This window comes from Alnus glutinosa, chromosome 10, assembly GCF_958979055.1.
Source record: "Alnus glutinosa chromosome 10, dhAlnGlut1.1, whole genome shotgun sequence".
Classification (NCBI taxonomy): domain Eukaryota; kingdom Viridiplantae; phylum Streptophyta; class Magnoliopsida; order Fagales; family Betulaceae; genus Alnus; species Alnus glutinosa.
Window position 1 is genome coordinate 15,906,722 of NC_084895.1, and position 20,988 is coordinate 15,927,709.

The 20,988-nt window shown below is 33.2% G+C and overlaps 1 protein-coding gene and 2 pseudogenes across 1 annotated transcript; all 3 read right to left on the reverse strand.

Annotated features, from left to right (window-relative positions):
- Nucleotides 1–217: 217 nt before the first annotated feature.
- Nucleotides 218–7,503, reverse strand: LOC133879096 (flavin-containing monooxygenase FMO GS-OX5-like; annotated as a pseudogene).
- An 8,867-nt stretch (nt 7,504–16,370) lies between these two features.
- Nucleotides 16,371–17,529, reverse strand: LOC133879097 (benzyl alcohol O-benzoyltransferase-like; annotated as a pseudogene).
- A 2,425-nt stretch (nt 17,530–19,954) lies between these two features.
- On the reverse strand, nt 19,955–20,942 carry LOC133879496 (uncharacterized). The gene is made up of 3 exons (XM_062318067.1): nt 20,873–20,942; nt 20,360–20,780; nt 19,955–20,252 (listed from the first exon to the last, which is right to left on the reverse strand). Exons 2-3 carry the CDS (start codon nt 20,772–20,774, stop codon nt 20,080–20,082), a joined length of 588 nt encoding a protein of 195 aa, XP_062174051.1. The 5' UTR covers nt 20,775–20,780; nt 20,873–20,942; the 3' UTR covers nt 19,955–20,079.
- Between the last annotated feature and the right edge of the window lie 46 nt (nt 20,943–20,988).

Below are 20,988 nucleotides of genomic sequence, written 5' to 3' on the forward strand. Positions count from 1 at the left end.
AGGTTCAAGTGGAAATTCAATTTAGGCCTTGGCTGGAATATATATATAAACCAGTTACTGGTTACTCGGTTATCAACCGGTTTCCTAAATCCCTATAACCGGTAACCGTAACCGGGGCTCCCGGTTATCCGATTGCGGTTATTTCTGGTTTCCCGATTATCTGGTTAGTGGTTGTTGGCGATTATTAGCGATTAATAACCGTCCCGCTTATACACCCCTATCCATTTATGATATCCCAGGTGTCCCGATATTCATCATCATCATCATGTGAAGTAATCTTCTGCAACGCATAGAAATACATCTCTTCTCTCCACTGATCTAGGGGTGGTAATCCCAATTGAGTAACTAGCCAATTTTCGTATTCAAACTGAGACCAAAGAGATAAAGTCAATAAGCAACGTCTGAAATGAAAGAAAGATTATTGAATATGAAACCTTAAAACCTTGTTCTGCTGAAGCTGATGAGTGTGGTGATTAGGCAATCCACTCTCCTTCATATGCTAGTAGAGTTCTTCAACAGATGATGCCATCTATTCTTCACTTGGCAGTGCCACCTTGCCAGACAAAACTTTTGCTAACCAATAGGATTGTAACTCAATTATTAAACTGGTAGCACCCTAATTACAAATGAATTATCGTAATCAACCAAACAAGTAAATTAGTAAGAAGTATTGGAGATACCAAAAGAGAGTTGTAAGGTATAATATAAGAGCACGCACAATTAAAATTGGATATCATCATCTAAAGAAGATAAAAGAAATCATTTCTTTGATGGCTATGAAGTTGCAAGAATAGATAACTTGGAGTGCCAAAAGAAAACATTGACATTCATCTCATCGTTTCTATGCGATCAAACGGATACTATATAAACCACTTCTTTACAAGAAAAAGTTTGATAAAAAAAAAAAGAGCAATTAATTAACGAATAATGCTATTTAGTAGACTATTCTACAACTGTCATACAACTGAGATGACATGATAGTAAAAATCAACCTTTAAATCAACAAGAGTTTGTAAAAAAGAAAAATCAAGGGCTGATTTTTATTGTCACACCATTTCAGTCATATGGTAGTAATATCTCAGTTAACTAAATAATATTTCTCTTAGTTAAAAGAAGGGAAATCCATGTGTTTAGTAAATCTTCCAAACAACACATTGCTTCAAGAACCATTTATGTTTTTTCTAGAATTCATCAACTTCGTAATATATATATAATAGCATACCCTGTAAGGTAGTCCTACAAAAGAAAGCCAAGGAGCTAAGCATGGTGGAAAAACATGTTTATACAGAGGTCCAACACAATTGTCATCCACGCTCACTATTCCATTTGTTCTTAAAAGGGGGAAATGATACTTGAATCTGCAGGAGGAGAATAATATTCAACAAAAAAAGCGAGGTTCCAAACTTTAGAAATAATAGCTCAGGGATGTGAAAACAAAAGTTGTTAATTGATCAAATAAGATAAAAAAAATAAAGCAGAGACTATGAAATCACATTCATGGCAATACTCGGTACAATGGATGATGACGTCTACATACACAAATGATCCATCTTGAAATACTACTTTACCATCTTCATCAGCACATTTTATCTGCAGAAGTTACTACCCATTAGATGTGCAGCTTATCAATTTTAAAGTTTCTGACATCAAAGGAAATAGCATTTTCTAGTAGAAAGAACACAAAACCACTGAATGCTGCCAGATATTATTGTGATTTTCCAACTTTTTAAAATGCACATCTGAGGCACGCAGGGCTTGATGAACTTCTTTTGCAACAGAGGAGATCTCTCTCAAGATGTCGTGTGCACTAGGTCCATTTCCAACTATCACCACAATCCGTCAAACATGATTGCATAGCAACTCTTAAGAGACTTAATGAAACAAGTGTTGCCATTACAGGAATGAAATTAAATTAAGAAGCAAGGAGCCATTCATGTGATTTTGCAATATGCAACCATCATCAACAAGCAGACAAAATGAATTTCACCTACTTCAGAAATAAGGTTACATCTTATGCTTTTTTCTTTTTTCCCTTTTTTTTTTTTTTTATTGTTTCAAAACATCTAACTATTCATTTTAAATCACCAATTATTTTAAAAGGTTAAGCGGATAGAAAATGATGAATTCAATTACTTAATTAATATTTTAATACTCTCCCTCACAAATGAGGCCAAACACGTGGAATATTTAACTGAAAGAAAGTAAACTGCGGAGTTAGAAGTTCGAGTCAAGATCTTTACTCAGATACCATATTAAATCAATACTTGTCTCAAAAGCTTAAGCTCATGAGAAACAATAAACTTAACCAATTAATTAATATTTTAACAATTCTTAAATCAGCATTTTAGGTAAAGTTGGTATTATAGTGAAGCCATGAAACTGCAAGGCCAATTCCTAGAGCAGTACCTACTGATATAGTGGTATGGAAGAACTGAAGCAAATGTTAAGAACATTTCATGAAAAGCTATTTTAAATGGCCACTTCAGAATGTAATAGGCTCCAATGTCTAGACAAGTCAGGACATGGGTATATGCAAGATCTATATGAAAGTCCCATTATAAAGAACTGTTCCTAGATTACTAAAAGTTCAATAGGATAGAGTGTTTAGAAATTCAATAGGTACATCCTTTCCAATTGTATGCAAGCATGGAACACAGTGTAAGAGTAGTTTTGAAAAAATTTAGTGAAGACTTTGTCATATCCTCTCTCTTGCCTTGTCAAAATCTGAAATACCACGTGGCAGAAACAAGTCTTTCATCTACTCCAGACACTATTTCTACAGATAAGCTCTCCTGAAAATATGGCTATTGACATATTTGCAGCACAATTAATTGAGACACCGTAGCATGCATCAGCTGACACACACAGATGTCTTTAAAAATGATGAACAGGTCCAAAACTATACATCAACCCTGTTTTGTAAAATAGTTTGTAAATCATTCTTCCAAACGCCTTTATTTTTTGGCTTAATGGCATCCATTGCATTATCACTAGAATTTAAACATTGCTGTAATAGTATAGACTATGTTTCTAGACAAAAAGGTTAACACGCTGGCATAGAATAATACATAAGTAAGCTAATTCGTGTTTTAGAAGAAAGGTAATTTGTGATAATGAAACAAAAAAAAAAAAAAACAAAGCACTAACATTTACATACTTGATTCTGAAATGATTCAGGAGTTCGATAGTTGTGACTGTGTACTTGCACTCCTGGCCAAATATCCATGCCTGTAACATATATAATACAAAAAAGGCTTATGCAACTGAAAAGTGAGCAAAGTAATTTTACCATGGAGATATTGCTTATGCCTCTCTCTATGTAAAGTGAACAAAGTAATTTTACCACAAGGTATTTATATACCTTGAGAATCTCAAATAGAGATATTAGCTTTGGACAAAGGGAGATCTTTGAGGCTGAGTGAGCATTGCATTTTGTTTTGGGTTAAATGCATAATTGATACAGGTGGTTTTGCTCTTTATCAAAAAGGTACTTGGGCTTTAAAAAGGGACAAAACTGATACATTTTTTTTTTATAAATGACAAAACCGATACCTATACTTTCCAAGTTTACCAATTTGATATCTTCATTCATCTATGGTTTTAAAACTTAACGAAATTTTTGCCTGTGTACAAAAATCAATCCAAGACCAAAAACATGTTGCCACATGTACAAAATGCCACCTCAGCTTGACACCTAATAAAAAAAGAAAAAGAAAAATAAAAATACAAAGACCCCTACTTGGGGGTGGGGGGTCCAAAGGTATTTATCACCCAGGTGGCCTTCACCTAGGAAAGTCTCCATCCCTGTAAGCTTTCCCTTGACGATAGGATGAGCTCATATGGGTCATTTGGGACAAGCCAACATGCGCCGCTCATGGTTTATAATAAAGCGGAGTTGGGTCAAGAAGTAAAACATTCATGATAAGTTTATAAAGGAATAATAATTGGAGGAAGTTTTATATTTTTCTTTATATGATTTTTAATAACCTCTTTTTTTTATTTGCAGTGTTTATTGTTGCCCTCAAAGGTATGAACCACATAAGCTCTGCACTACAAGTGACTCAAAAGTTTTATCCAATTTAAATAATTTGTACAACTATTGTTGCGTTATGTTGCGTTTACTTTATAAGTTGTCAAACCCACCCCCTTTTTTTTTCCCTATAAACTTTTCAAATGGCTCCGTTCATTGTCGTCCTCCTGGCTGGCCGGAATACCCATTGGGGTTGCAATGTTTGAGGACCCAAAATTTTGACCCATTAATGAGGACAAATAGATATATGTCTACTTTGAATAATAGTATTTAAATAGCCAGGGATCTTTTGATTTTGTATAGTTTATAGTAAACACTGTGTGGCCGAATTATAGAAGTGGGATGGCGATGACCTCCACAACACAATAAATCTTCATAAATCGGACCAACTTTTGTTATATTATTGTACAGTGTTTTGTTTTGTTAACCCTTGGAATTTGATTGTACTAACTACAAGAATTTTATTAAAAAGAATATATATTAGAGATTTTAAATTTCTACTCTGTTATTTCATGGATTTGTGTGGATGTTTTATTTTTTTTTTACTTTGATCTTTATAAGTTCAAGTTCACGTTTCCCTTATTTCTCAAAAGGGGAGCATGAGAGTGGTGGTATCAAACTTCTGTAATATGGTCACACAATGTTTACTATATACTATACAAAATCAAAAGACTCCTGACTATTTAAATACTATTATTCAAAGCATACATATGCCCATTTCTCCTCATTAATAGGACAAAACTCTGGGTCGTTAAACGTTGCGACCACATTGGGTATTCTAGTTAGGAGGACGACAATGAATAGAGCCATCTAAAAAGTTTATAAAAAAAATAAATAAATAAAAAATGGGTGAGTTGACAAGTGCAAAATTATTATTTATAAGAATTTTATTTATGGTGTCTTTTAACTTAAAAAGACTAGAGAGAGTAGTTATAATCCCTAGTTTATTCTCTACACAACATGGGCCAAGTTCCAAATTACCCTATAAGATGTCATTAAGGTGGTCTTTCCAGGTGAACTGTTCAATGCTATGCTGATAGCATTTGAAGTATAAAAGTTCAAACAAATTAATTTTTAGAAATAGTTACCAATAATTCTAGCTGGTACTAACAAATGGATACAATCACATGATCTTACTCAAAACACTAAGTCATTGCCCATACTAATATTTCAAAGCAATTCAGCCCATCAACATTCTACCTAATATTAGAGACATGCAGTGAAAGGTTCTAACTCCAGGAGGTTCAACACATGTTAATAAATCATCATGTCCCACTGATTTATACCACAAGTATACATATTTTATATTCTTGTCAAAATCAATACATCAATACACATATAAGGGTGGATTAGCAAATCTCAAAGATAAAAGTCAAATACATAAGAATACCCATAAATTTCCCTTCAACAAACTCAGGAACTCTCATATTAAGTCCCATTCCATATATAGCCACATTCATCCATATAATCATCTTTACAACAAAAATCAAAATCAGAACAGAGAGAGGGAAAACATTAAATGGGTCTATTAATCTGACCATAAATTCCATGGGTATTACTAAATGGGTCTATCAAAACTTAGCATAACATTTCTGATCAAGTAATCCGTCCCAGATTTGATTTTCTAAACTTTTGTCCATAATCCTGTTAAACCAGGAAGTGGGTATCTCAAAAAAATCATCAAATACAATTGTTCTAACTAAAATTACCTAAAAAACAAAAAACAAATAAATAAAAAATCAACATAACTGAAACTAACACAAGGACCCAAGAAATTCTTCTTTAAAATCCATCGTAAAAAAGGCTAGATATAGAGATTCAACCAAACCCATCAATAAATGAAACCCACGAAAATCCAGCTAATATTCCACGAGAGAGAAGAAATGGGGAGAGAGAGCAGATGAGAGAAAAGAGTAGGGAAAAATCTTTTACAGAAACTCCATTTGTAAATGAAAGAAGAGGAGTGTTAGGCTTATGAGAGAATGACAGCATGGGACGATGGTGGCTCTTTCCTTCACAAGTTTTGCATGGCTGAAATGTGTTGAGGGATGGAGAGAGTTTTTGAGACACGTGTTAATCCATGCCACAAAATATTTCTCAATTCTCGGGGAAAATATTTAAAGTTCAAATACACATGGTGCAACTCTTTTACAAAGTTGCAAGATTTTTCAATAATTTCTCGTAATATCAATATTTCATTCACCATCTACCTGAGATTGATTTATGACCTTCACATACTCAACACTGTTGAGCTTACAAAATACCAAGATAATTAGAGATTAAAAATTGGGATAACTTCACAAAAGGCTATTGAATTATACTCCATTTTGAGATAAAAATACTGAATTAGCAAACATCTTAAATTGGAGTATTCATGTTTTCAAACGTCTCACTTAAGGATATTCCGTTAGATTTGCTGTTAAATCATATCAGAGTACTCAAAATACCCTTATTTTTTAAAAAAAAGAAAAAAAAAATACTAGGATTTAAATATTGTTCAAAATTTAACAAAATTTGTAGAAATACCCAAGATTGAATCTTTAAAAAAATTTATAATTTAAAAAAAAAAAAAAAAACTCAAACTCATAGGTATTTTGAGAATTTTGACAGAATTTAACAACAAATCCTAACGGAATACTCTTAAGTGAAATGTTTGGAATTGAAAATGTGGATATCCCAATTTGAAACGTCTGCTAATTTAGTACTATTATCTCAAAAAGACGTGTAATTCGATATCATTTTAAGAAGTTATACCTAAAAACTACTTCATCTAGAAAAAAATGTTCAAGATTGTAGTTTTTGTTTGTTTTTAAATTCTAATAAAAGGATGAGCTATTAATATTAAAACAGCAAATAAAAGTAGAAATAAATATACCGGGAAAGTCAGCAATTCTTGGCTCAGTGTGGTGACCATTACACACCACCACGGCCTCAAACACCTCCTCCTCTACCTTTGACTCACTTTCCCAAGTCCTCGATTCAATGACCCACTCATGACTCACTTCATTGACTCGTTCAACCCGGACTACTTCGTGCCCGAACCGTATCAACTCAACCAACTTGAAATCCCGGGCAAAATCTTCAAGGTACCGGAGAACTTCCTCATGACCCGGAAACTCTCTCGGATCCCCACCCTCTTTCTGCGAAAATGGGTAATCCAAGAAGCCCATGAGCCGCCTCGGAAGGTTGACCCTGAGCAAGCGGTACATGCTGCTATGGACAATCTCACGACCTTGGTCTAAACCCAACGGGTCGGTTTCGACGCGTGGGTCATAAACCCAGGTGCCACCAAGCCTATTGCTTTTCTCGAAGACTATGACCCGGTGGCCTTCTCTTTTGAACTCACGGGCGGTGAGCAGGCCAGCCATGCCGGCTCCGATCACTGCTACTTGTAAGGATTGCTCAAACATTGGATCACTTTTAAGGTTTCGGAAGTTATGAACAATTACAGTTGGTTTGGTTTGGATATACATTGAACCATTTTATTGGTTTAGAGGCAGACAGCTATAAAGAAAGTTTTCCTACAAATAACATGTGCGCAAAATGGGTATGAGAATAGTGGGTTGAACTTGAAAAAAATTCTTCAATTTAGTTTGGAAAAAAACTAAATGTATTTGTTGCATTGAAGTTATTGTAACAAGGAGGGCTAGTAAATTTTTATCCGACTTGTCAATTTGACATAAATCTAATATGAAATTAGTGAGTTAAAATTGAGGGAGGTCTCACTCGTTTAATTAAATATTTCAGATTAAGGTTAACATATATAGTCTTACAACTATTTGTGGACAAGACCTTAATCCGACACGTGATATTTTGAGATGTCAATTTGACATGACTCACGAACACAAGACGAACTCAACAAAAAATAGTAAATTAAGGTTTAGAATTCTAATCTGTTCCGTTAATTAAATGAGTCGGGTTAGAGTTAATTTATACAATATATCTTTTCTTATACGTTAAAGATTGATAATTTACTTTTTTGGTAAGACCAGTGTTAGAAATATGCTACCTATAGTATCAAGATTTAGAAAATAAGCTTTTATTTCTAATTTTACTCTACAATTTATTATTATTTTCAATTTAAACATTTCATGTGTATAAGAGTGGAAGTGTTAAAATATAAATTAAAAAATAAATTTATCCTTTCTTATCGTCATAAACTTTTAATATAAATGGCAAATTAACTAACTTTATTTTTTTTATCGCCAAGCACTTTTTCTTTCAATTAGATAGAGTTGTTGACATTTATATCTAGAGCTCAACTAATTAGATACGTTATAATATTAGTGTTAAATCATCACACATCAAAAAAGTTTAAGTTAAAAGGAAATTATAAACTTCAGCATCCGTTTGGGTTTACAATTTAAAAATAGTGATTTTAAAATTACATTTAAGCGCTTGGCCTTTAAGATCTCAATTTTAAAAAAATGTACACCCAATCGTGTGGGTTCAAACTATTCCTCAAAAAATGAACAAGTGAGGCCCAATATATTGAATATTTAATTAAATTAGGAGTGAATGACCTAGACAATGATTGCATTCAAAATCTTGACATGATACCATGTTAAATCACTACATATTCCAAAAGTTTAAGTGAATTATTTAAATTAATATTGTAACAGTTAGAAACAGAGATACATTGACCCTGGAAGTTGTAATTTACCAAAGTTTAGCTTTTATAGCTAAAATAGTTACATCTTAATCAGCTAAAAATATTAGGAATATACATTTCATTAAGGCTAGCTACATTTATCTCAAAGTTTAATTTTTAATAAATAAGGAAATAAGGAAGGTCTTTCTCACTCTTAATTCTATCAAACGATAAGAAAGAAAGAGAAGTAAGAATGTTTCCATAACAACTATGATAAGCGACCCATTTACCAATAGGGCATACCCTAAGATTAGCTCTCCTTGTAACCTTGGTCAAAGACCAAGAACAAAAAGCAGAAAGATGGGAAACATTGTCGTCTAAAGTAGGAGCCAAAGACCAATCAGCACAGAGCTAGGATGAGGTTGTTTTTTTTTTTTTGGATGAATAGGATGGACGTAACAACAGAACTCTAGCAGAGAAGAAAAAGATAGTCACTTCAATCAAAAGTAATGCGGCTGAGGCATCACCCGCAGAAATATCCAGCACCAGCAGTTTTTTAGGCAAGGGCATAAAAAATATCACCCACATGATCTAAAAGTACCAGCAGTTTGTTGAAATGAAGTATCTTAGTTAGACTTTACAACTGGTGTATGTTGAATCTTTGATTTTGTGCATGGAATGCCTTCCAAATATATGCATCTTGCTCTATTTGTTAAAATTTGTGTTTTCTGCCTTTGGTTTTCTCTTCTTAAAACAAAAATATTAACAAACAACTTCAACACAAAATACTCCTAAAAATGCAAAGATAATTTATCATTTTTATATTATGTTTTTATGGGCTCTCATCTTTTTGCATGAATCCTTAGATGAAGTGATCTCACTATTAAAATATAAATTAAATGATGAAATTTATTATTTTATATTAGCTTAAGATTTTTAGAATAAGTAATAGTTTAACATGCTATCAAAGCAAAGATATCGAGTTCAAAAAAAACCTTATTTCTACCATTCATCTTTTATTTTAAATTAAAATATTCACTATCTTTACAATTTAAGATGCAGTACTTTTCGATTATGTTGTAACAAAATGACTCATATTATCTCTAATAAGATAATACTAGTATATTGAACCATGTATAGAAGTCCTAAGTTTCGTGTATGACAATTCACTTCCTTTGTCTCTATGAGGCTCTAGAGAAAAAAGAGAGAGAAAGCCTCTAGAGAGCTTGTTATGCCTCCCTCATCCCAGTTGTGTTTTTTGTCCCTTCCTTATTTTTTAACAAGTGGAAGTTTTGTTCCCCCCGGTTGAACCTGTGGTAGTTGTTTTCCCCTAACTTTTTTAGGCTATGGTGGTTTAGTTTGTGTTTTTTTCTTGTTTTGTTTTCTTTCTTTTGGTTCTGGTCAAAAGATTCATCACAAGTGGTCTAGTTTGGGGAGTGGCCGGCTTTTTGTGTCTTCGACGGTGTGCATTGGTCGGATTTTCTTCCTTTTTTTCTCGGATTTTGAAGCCAGATCTATGCACGTCTGTCGACTTCTACCAGACACGCGCTACCCAGCTGCGTTCCCCGTCGTCCTCTGCCCCTGCTGCCGGATGCATCGGTCGTGCTGGTCGCCGAAGCTTGGCTCGTGGCTCTCATGCGTCAGGGAGTCTTCGCCCTCTGTCTGCGCGTGAAGGCTAAGCTCCGCCTTTTCAAGCCATGCTTTGCAGCGCCTGGGGTCTACGGCGTCAGATCTCCTGCTGGGTGCCTCCGGTGACGGCGTGTGTCATACACGCGCCGCCATTTCGGCAAAGTCAGCCTCTTTGCTTCACTGCCGGCGACTTGTTTTGGGTTCTTCTGCCTGTGTTTGTGTATTCCCCATGTCTCTCCCGTACAGTTTGTTTTTGTATTGCTTAAATTTTACTGGAATTTGTATTGGTTAAATGCGGCTCTCTTTTATTTTGAGAGTGAGCGTTCAATGTAAAGAGAAGTTCAAATATAATTTCTGTAAGATTTGTGTACTGCTTAGGCAGCTGTTTTTAAGTCAGATCCTTCTGGCTTAGAGTAGTTTAAAGGTCTTATACATTTTTCTCATGATGTAAGTCTTCGAGCCTTTGAAGCAATATATGGTAGCACATGCTACTTGTTAAAAAATAAAATAAAATAAAATAAAATAAAAAGAAGTAAAGGTGGTGGGGCCAGCCTTTTGTTTGCTTTTCAAATTGGTTTTGGAATCCGTAGCAGACTTGGAGTCTTTTTTTTGGCTAACGTGCTTTCCCAATTGCTCTTGTTTGGGTCTCCTTCTCAGAGTAGTAGTTGGCTTTATTACCCTTGTAGTAGGGAATCAGGATCCTCTCCTACAACCGGAGAGGATCCTGGTCCTGTAGTAGGAGATTACCAACCGACCTTGCTCCTTATAAAATGAGTGCAGCATGAAGACTTCAGAGTGTGTAACAATTGAGACTGAGAGAAAGAAGAAGGTGAGAGCACAAAAGAAATAGTTTTTTCTTCTTTTGTTATTATTCCTCTTTTGGATAAAAGTGATAATTAGATGTATCGGAGCTTTGGGTTTGACTGGTTTTTTTGACTCTATTACTCTCTTGTACTCATCTTTTGATAGTATATTTTTTTCGAGTCAGGATTGCCTCCACCAGTGAATGTATCTCATATTGAGAGAACCACTTAAATCTTAGTGTCGTGTGCGATTGATTTAATTTTGTTGTCTTCTTATTTTTTGCATTTCACATGTCTTTAAAAAATATGATAAATTTCATAACACAAAGAGCATGTGTGATAAGTCCACTAGAACATTACACTGTCGTCTCTCGACCATCCTTAATTTGCATCTTATTATCATCATATGATTGTAGGAAGAACACAAGATCATCGATCAGTGAGATACCAAAATCCAGCAAAACAGTCTTCACATATATAAATAAAGACTATCTTTGTTCTTTTTATGGCCAGGCAAGCGTGATGTGTGAAGAGCAAATGCTCAAATAGATTGTTTGGAAAGTTAGAACTAGATTACTTTCTAAATATAAGTTTAAGGCCACTAAAAAAAATGTTATCATTTGTAAGACTTGTGGCTTAGATGGGGTTTTAATTTGATTTTGTTACGTAATTATTCCCTTTGTGCTTTCTTGTTGGTTTCTCTCATTGGGTTGGTAAAGGTGTTTCTTTGCTTTAGCTCTAATAAGGTTTTCTCGTAAATAAATACGTTATTGATAATGAAAGTTACTCATTCGTACAAAATTTAAAAATAAATAAATAAATGATGTGTGAACTTCCTAAAACCAATCTCATGCCAGTTTCCAAACATTGGTTGCAATTAAACATGTTTTTCAGTATTACGTGTGCACTATTAAACTATTGATTAAATGATTAAATTTACCAATTTTTATTAGCTTAAACTTTTGAGATAAGTAGTTATCATATATATATAAAAGCCGAGTTCCAACTTAGAGTTGGCCTAGAATTAGGACACGTGGCATTAATCCATACTTTTAAATATTGAACCGGCTATTTGAGTAAAAAACTGGTAATTTAAGTAAAACTAAAACGGTCTGTGTATTTCAAGTAAAATAAATGGTGCATTTAATATGATTAATTAACTATCTTATATCGAATAAAAAATGAATAGAAACGTCAAATTTTTTTTGTCATTAAATCCTCACTAATTTCTACCTCTTTCTCTTCCTTTAAGTAAAACTGGAAAAAAAAAAAAAAAAAAAAAAAAAAGAAAGAAAAGAAAAGTAAAATTGAACTGCTCCATGTATTTCAAGTAAAATAAACGGTTCCTAATCAAATCTCTTCCATTGAATAGAAACTGAATAGAAACATTTAATTTTGTTGTCATTAAATTCTCACTAATTTCTACCTCTCTATCTCTCTCTTCCTTTAAGTAAAATCTTTTACTCTAACACCGCTTCTCCTCCCACTAAATGTCCGTTACAAACTAAACCTCAAAGAGTCAAATGTCAGTTATTTTATTTCTTTGGGAAATGTCAAAAGTCATTCCAATATCTCTCGCTTTCACAAATAAATATATGGAGAAGTAATGCTTTGTGGCTATGCAAAACTGCAATGTTGTTTACATTACCGGAGAGTGGTGCTCAAAACAAAGAGAGCGAAGTTTTTGCTATTGTTGGAACCTTTTTGTTTGTAATACTGCTATAGCCTCTTATTTTTAGTTTGCCTTTCAAGTTTGTCGGGACTGTGTTCAATAGAATTGTAAATAATATGTTTGTATTTATTTTATGTGCTTCTGTTTTTCTGATTTGATTTTCTATCCTTATTTTTGCATTGATAATTTATATTATTTTTTTTTATTTTTGTTGAAAAAGTAGTTTCTTTTACGTTATATATAAGAATGATGGTCGAATTAAAAAATATCTATCTGACCGTAGTTTCTTTCTATACTTACAAATTTCTTTGGAACTGGAAAAAGTATATAAAAAAAATAGTTATATTCTATTATATTAGTGGTTATCATTTTACATTTTTTTTTTACTTTATTTTCTATGATTTTGTTCTTTCTTTACATTTTTTTTTTGTCTCTATTTCCTAATTTATATTATTTTTTTGTTCAAATTGCTTCTTTCATTTTTTTTTTCCTTTTTCTTTTTCTTTTTCCTTTTCTAAATTTTACATTGAATTCAAGGAAACCATGAAGAGAGAGAGAGTTTACATTAACTATTGTTTTGAGTACGAGGTATGACGATTTTTTAATTTACATTGTTCATTGTTTTTTCCCCTTGTATAATGCATATTGTTATCGTGTTTAATTGATAGACAATATTGATTTTCAAGATTTCATATGAACCGAAAAAATATATGGAAAAGAAAACTCTACTTTATTCTATTAGTATTTTTTTATTTTTCCTTTTTTGTCTATATTTTCTATGGTTCTCTTATTTCATTTCCTCTCTTCTTCTTCTTTTTTTTCTTTATTTTTTATGTAATTAATATATTATTTTTCATTCAAATTGCTTATTTTATCTTTTGTAAATTTTACACTAAATTCAAGAAAATGATGGTGAGAGAGTTTCCTATGGTTGTTTTTTGTACGGGGTATGATGATTTTTTAGCGTATTATGTTTATTGAGTAGTTTTGTATTACTTTGTGTAATACAAAAAAGATAACACTATTATATGGACAGAAATTTCCTACAAACCGGTTTGTAGAAAATTTCTTATAATCCACATATAAGATTGACATGTGTCATTTGGCATATGAGAAGCATATGTTATTTAAATAGCATGTACGAGCATTAATAAAAAAACATGTGTTTCTCACATGTTTAAAAAATACATGTCTTTTTTAAATGTGAGTTGTAGAAAATTTCCTATAAACCAATTTATAAGAAATTTTTGTCCCTATTATATTATATTAGTGTTTTTCAGTTTTCATTTTTTATCTATATTTTTTATGCTTCTCTTCTTCCATTTTTTTTTTATTATTATTATGAAATTGAATTATAAGGAAGAATCCCGCGCATAGCACGGGTTACGAGCTAGTTTAACATAATATCAGAGTAAAGGTCTTAAGTTCAAATCATATTTCCTTCATTTATTTCATATTTTAATTAAATATTTCACGTGTTAAAGTATTGTATGATTAAAATTATCTCTTCTTTTTAACTTAAATTTTTAGAATAAGTTGTGATTTAACATACTGAAGAACCAATCTCTTTTTGGAGCCATCAGCTAAAACAGGGTAATAAAATTTCCATAACAGAAAAGTCATCGACGACCTACAAACAAATATAGTGAAAATCCATGTAAGAACAATTTCTATTGTTACTATGCAGAAATCAATTTTGATCCCCTTGAATCGCGGGTAAAAATTTAAGCTATGATTTAACTCCACAACAAGATTTAGAAGATTAATTACGACCATAATTTAAGACAAGAAATTGAAGGTTTTACTTCCAATCTACCACAAATTCTAACCTACTTTTTATTTTATTTTTTAGTTCTGTCTCAAATAGAACAAAAAAACGTTAAAGGAGATTGTCAATGCAAAAATGAATTGTTTTTCGCATCTTGATTGTGGTATAACTCTGCCCTTCAGAATCAGAGCACCCTATCAATTGTTTTAGTTATTTTAGTGGCTAGGCCACTCCTAAGATTCTATGGGTGGTTGACTACCTTAAACAGTTGAGAGAAATGATCTAACCTCCCTAAAATAATTTGGTTGCAGATTTTTATTTGAGAGAAATATATCTTTATTCCAAAATTTGTTCCCAAATGATTTGTCACTATCCCATGAAATTGTGACACATTTTTCAAAATAATAGATCATATGAGATTGTGACGCATCATTTGAAAATTAAATTTTGAAAATTTTTTTTGGGATGTATAGCATTTCCCACCCTAAATTATGACCACATTTTCTTTTAAACCTTCAAACTTTAAAAAGTAGTATTGTGATCTCTTAAACTACCATTACGTGTCAAATTAGACATTTTTTCATTTTTCTGGCCAAAATATTTTTGAAGTTTATAAAAAAACATACAAATGTCATATTAGACACGATGTGGTCGTACAGGCCCAATGTCACTTTTAAAATTTAGAGGCATAAATAAAATGTAATGATAGTTAAGAGAACTAGAAATATTTATTTATTTTTGCTAAGGTTGATAACGCGGTGATGTAATTTCCGCCGTTCATTTACAATTAATGGGTGGGATTTAAGGAATTACAGCTCCTAAAATTGCTAGGGAGATTTTGTTAAACATGAATGACTTCCATGCGAGTATCATCACAAAGTCAAAATTGGTCAAACAAGAAGAGATTTTATCGAATTTGGATTATCCGAACCAAGTGAACTACATTCATCAACTTTTGGAACATTTTCAACTTTGAGGTTGAGGGATGCAGTATGGAAAATCACAATTTTATATATATATACTTTCATTTAGTCATATTTACCTATAAAAATTAATTTTTATTTACAACATAAAAATATTAATATAAAATAATTAAAAAATATAAACTAATAATTTGAGTTTCGGTAGTAGTCTAGAAGAGGCATTACAAAAGAATTAGCATTTACTGACGTGCATACAGTAATCAACTTTTTGTCACGTCACTACTGTTTTTCAAATATCACATTCTACTAAGATATTCTCTAACTTTTTCTAATTTTATTTCTACTTTTCTAAACCATCCAATCATAATTTTAAAAAACAAATTCTCTCAGTATTCGCAATTTTTTAAAAAATCGCACAGCCAAACGAGTTCACATTTAGCGGTTACAATAGAGTACTCTACCGCAACTTTCATTTTCTACAATTTAACTTGTCAAATGATGGATCTCATGTATCTACGGTTGAAAATATTTACAGGACCACTGAATTCGATATGAATGCAACATAAAATTAGTGAGTTAAAATTAAAAATTTTGACCCAACTTATTAAATGAGTCGAATTAAAATTTATTTATACTTGTAGGTATGGGTTACATTTTTTCAATTCATTATATTAAACAATATTACACAAATCTCTATTTATAAGGAGACAATAAGTAGTGAACAATAAACCATAGACTAAATAAAGTAAATATCGATAAACCTAATTTAGAAAATATAAATAATCTAACATAACAAGAATAAATCATACAAGGAAATATAATAAAGGAAAATATGAAATGGTATTTAGATTCGATTACAAACAAACCTAAATGAGAAATATTATTATAAGAAAATTAATTCACTAACGTTATATGAAATATATATTCTAACAAACAGCCATCAACAAATTAGCTTTAAAGTTTGGATTTTTCCAGGCCACTAACTGGCTTGTTAGTCAAGAAGCAATCCAACTCCATGAAGAATCTTTCCATTGCCGAAAAAGGCAAGGAAATTGGGACCACAATCTGATCCTCTCCCTTGTTGTTAAAAGGTACATAAAAACTTGCCGCTCCAGGGATGGCCCTTGCCCCACTTTTTGCTGCTCCTCCATATGTAGCCTTGCCCCACCCAAGGTCCATGTTTCCGATCCCGGCACGTTTCAAATCCGACACTAAGTATGATTGCACTACGGTAAAATGGGGTCGACCTCTGATCACCAACAAATCTGCTAACGATGTCGTGTACTCCTCTTTTACATTGTTCTTGGGCTTCTTTACCAATTTCAAAGCGTAACCTAACAGATTATCACATAGCTTTCTAACAATTGTTACCACCGAGGGGAATGCCACAACGTTATCGTAATAATCGGTGGGTAACAGTGCATTGACGGCGCATAGCATGTGCACCTCCTCATCATGATCGGGTTGGAGCGCTATGGTACGACAACTCTAGAGGCATGCGGTGAGTACCTCGAATGTGGAGCATTGTCTCAGTTGATGTGGGACAATCTACGAAGGGTGGACACCTTAGTAGGGCCAAAGAAGAAGGAACGGTAGACCATGTCATCGAGTGGGATAGTTGTGCCCTTAGTGTCAACCACTTCTTCGTACTCATAATGTGTGAAATTCATGCACGGTGGATCCCTTGGGTTGAGTAGGTGTCTTTGCCACACGGGTGAGATGGATGGGGCATGCGCACCACGCGCCATCTCGCTTTCAGCCGTCATGAATTGGACTATGGCCACTGGCATCACTCATTCTGTGGTTGAAGCAGAAGGCCAAGATGAATCCACGACACTTAGGTGCGTCACCTGCCAATCAAACAAGACAACAAGTATGGCTGAATTTGTTAATGTTTTTTTAGATGTTGCTTTTTCCTTTTTTGTTTCAAAAATTGTTCTGATTTGACGTAAGATGAAAGCACGTTTGACTGTTTTGTATTTTTGGAAGTTTTTGTTTTGGAAAAAAAAAAAAAAAATTAAACAAAGCTTATATATTTGTTTTAGTTGATTGACATTGACACAAATGAAATGTCTATGATAACCTTTTGAACAAAATTGTCTCACTTGCCCATGGTGATCATGTACAAAGTACACAGTTGAAGTAAGTTGGTAACTTGGTATTGGGGGCTCCCCTTAACCTATTGATTCCTCATAAAATAAAAATAAAAATAAAATAAAATAAAATAAAAAGTTTGTATTGGGGACTTGATTAAGAATTTAAATGGTTGGATAGTTCAATTTTTATTTAGTTAGTTGAATCACTTGCTCAAATTGTTTACACTTCGAGTGGATAATTGTAAATGATCCTAATTCAACACTAAAAGGATTCCACGTTTTAGATCAATTGACAACTTCTCATCGCTTGAAGGTAGCATTCAATTCTTCATTTGAATTTATATTTTCCATGTACAATTATAGCATAGTGTGAAGACGAAATGACGTTAACCAATCTTATTATACATATAGGTTTGTAATTACGACTCTAAATGAATAAAAGTACTCATGAATTTGCTCAAATTTGACTTGAGTTCCACTTTGATTATTAAATAGATTTTTTGTGAACACAAAATTAGACTTAATTATTAAACAATTTATACCCAAATAAAACTTGATTAACGTTTGTGAACAAGGTTAAATAAGACTCAACTCAATTGTTAGCTTATCTTGTATATATTCATAGATTGTATGTCTAGTCTCACAGTGTGACCACTTTGATACAAACTAGACACAATCTCACAAAAAAAGAGAGAGAAACATGAAACTTGCGCCACGTGAAACATATGTACAACTTGAAACATGAAACATAGGTACGACTTTAAATATTCGCATCATGGTTTTACTAATCGCATCTCTGCGGTTATTATTATTATTATTAAATACAGTTATTATCTACTATTTGCATATTAGGTATTAGGTCTATTTTAATCTTTTGGGTCCCTATTAGAGCATAGGTTTTTAGTGTTTTAGTTTGTTTTAATTTTTTTAAGACTTAATGTTTTGAAAATCTATTGATTGCACATTACTTCTGTCCTCTTTTTTTTTTTTTTTTTTTTTTCTCAAATATTACATGAGAAAAGCAACACAACCAACCAAACCATCTAGCCATCTACAACACCTACTTCACAACAAGACTTGATGCACAACAATACCAGCAGTGAATAACACAAAACATCTATCTATCTAAAAGAGCACAATCATATATACTCTAAAACCTGGTAAATCTCTTATTGAACATGCTCATACACAGTTCCACACTTTGATCATATATCTACACTTCCCAATCCCAGTTAAAAATTTCAAGTTTTTTTTTTTCAAATATAGTTTCATGTCCACGAACAAATCTTTTAATAAGCGAGTCGTGCTCGAGCCAAGCTTTATCGAGCCAAGCCTAGGCGAGTTCATAGGTAACTTTGTTCGTTTACAGACTTATTTCATGCTATATAAACCCCACATAAACTCCCCAACATGAGTTATAATTAAATTTTAAGATTTATTTATATAATTGCCAATGCCAAATTTGTCATTATACTCCTATATCATACACGTATTCCACACTCTATTTGAGCAAAATATGAATTAAATTCAATTAAAAATATGAATACAAGAAGTATGTTCAAGCCTTACAACTAAAGTTAAAATGGGATCGACATAAATTACACTCATCGCTACACCTTATTTCACACACTTGGTTGATGCATTGGCATATGTGTAAATGTCATCCAAAATCCCAACAATCCCCAACATAATCATATTAAAACAATCTGATCGTCTATTGTGTCATTATTTAAACAAATGAAGTAGGAGGAATGATTTGGGATGAAGGGTGTGGTGTGACTTTTATGGGCGTGGGTTGAAGGGGATATATAAGACTAAATCATGTCACTACAAAAATGTATGCACTTTGACACGTGCATTTTGACACGTGTACAGTGCTGTACACGTGTCAAACATTTAGACACGTGCACTTTGACACGCGTAAGACGCGTGTCAAATGTGCACGACATTAAGTGTACAAGTTGACACGTGTATTGAGATACACGTGTCAAATTTGACACGTGTATCTCAATACACGTGTCAAAGTGTTTTGACACGTGTATTAAGATACACGTGTCAAACCGTTTGACACGAGTATTTTAAATACTCGTGTCAAAACACTTTGACACGTGTATTGAGATACACGTGTCAAATTTGACACGTGTATCTCAATACACGTGTCAACTTGTTTTGACACGTGTATTTAGATACACGTGTCAAATTGGTTATATTTTTTTAAAAAAAATCCAAATCGAATTTTTCATTTAAATAAAATTTTAATTTAATTATTTAATTGTATTTTTAAATTAAATTAAAAATACGATTAATTAATTAAATTAAAAATTTAATTAAATAAAAAACCCAATTTGGATTTTTTTTCTTCAATTTAGTTTTGGTATTGGTTATTTAAAATTATTTGGTATAATAATTTTAATAGTTATTTCAAATTTTATTATTTCCGACCACAAATAACAAAATATTGATTTTACAGAAAAACTACACAAAATAATATTACACAAATCATAAGTTAATAACGTATTCGTTAACTAAGCAAATATTTACACATAAAAATTAATTACACAAAATATCTACAAATCTGAAGGGCGTCCCTGCGAATGAGGAGGTACCGTCCCAGGCGTGTTATCGCCAACCGGCGATTGCTGAGCAAGGAATGGTGTAGCGGGCGAAGGTGTAGCGACAATGGAATGCTGGGTCAGCCGTCGTCCAACAGGCGACAACGTACCAACCGTTGTCGAATTACCTGCAAATCATATAGACAATTAAAGTATATAATATTACTTGCAAAATTAAAGGGGTAATTAAAATAAATTGAAATTAATTTTTTCCTACACACAGTATAAATCATACCTGCAGATGCACTACTAACAGACGACGTACTACCTACGTGTGCAGGTGAAGGCGTACCAAGACATGGTGCTGATGCTCCCATGGAGGACATGAAGACCTCAACCTGTCGCAGGCGCTGCTCCAACAGGTCATTCCTCGCTCGCTCAGCCTGTAGCTCCGCTTGCATCTCTTCCATCTTCCGAGTGTTTTCGGCCCAATCCCGAGACGTGCCCTGAGATGGTCCCCCTTGTGACCGAGGCCTATATGAGAAACATGTCCCCCGAACAGGTGTGACGTTCGGCCCAACCTGCCGAACCCTCCCTGCATACTCAGGCCTCCCAACCGCCTGTTCGTAAGCGTCGTTCGGTGCCCAACGCACCGTGTCTGCGGAGACGCTTTGCGTGGCGGCTGGATCACTGGATAAACTCTGCGTCATCCTCTCCTGTACGTCGTCAACATGAACAAGTCATATATTGAATAATGACAAATCACACATAATTTTAAAAATAATAGTAAATTAAATCAGTAGCATACGCATAGGACCCGTGTACGTTCGTTCACGTGAGTGCCGTCCTTCCTTGTGTGGGTCTTCACGAACGACGCGGCGCGAGTGGAGGGCGTGCCAGATGTACATGTCTGTCGTCATGCAG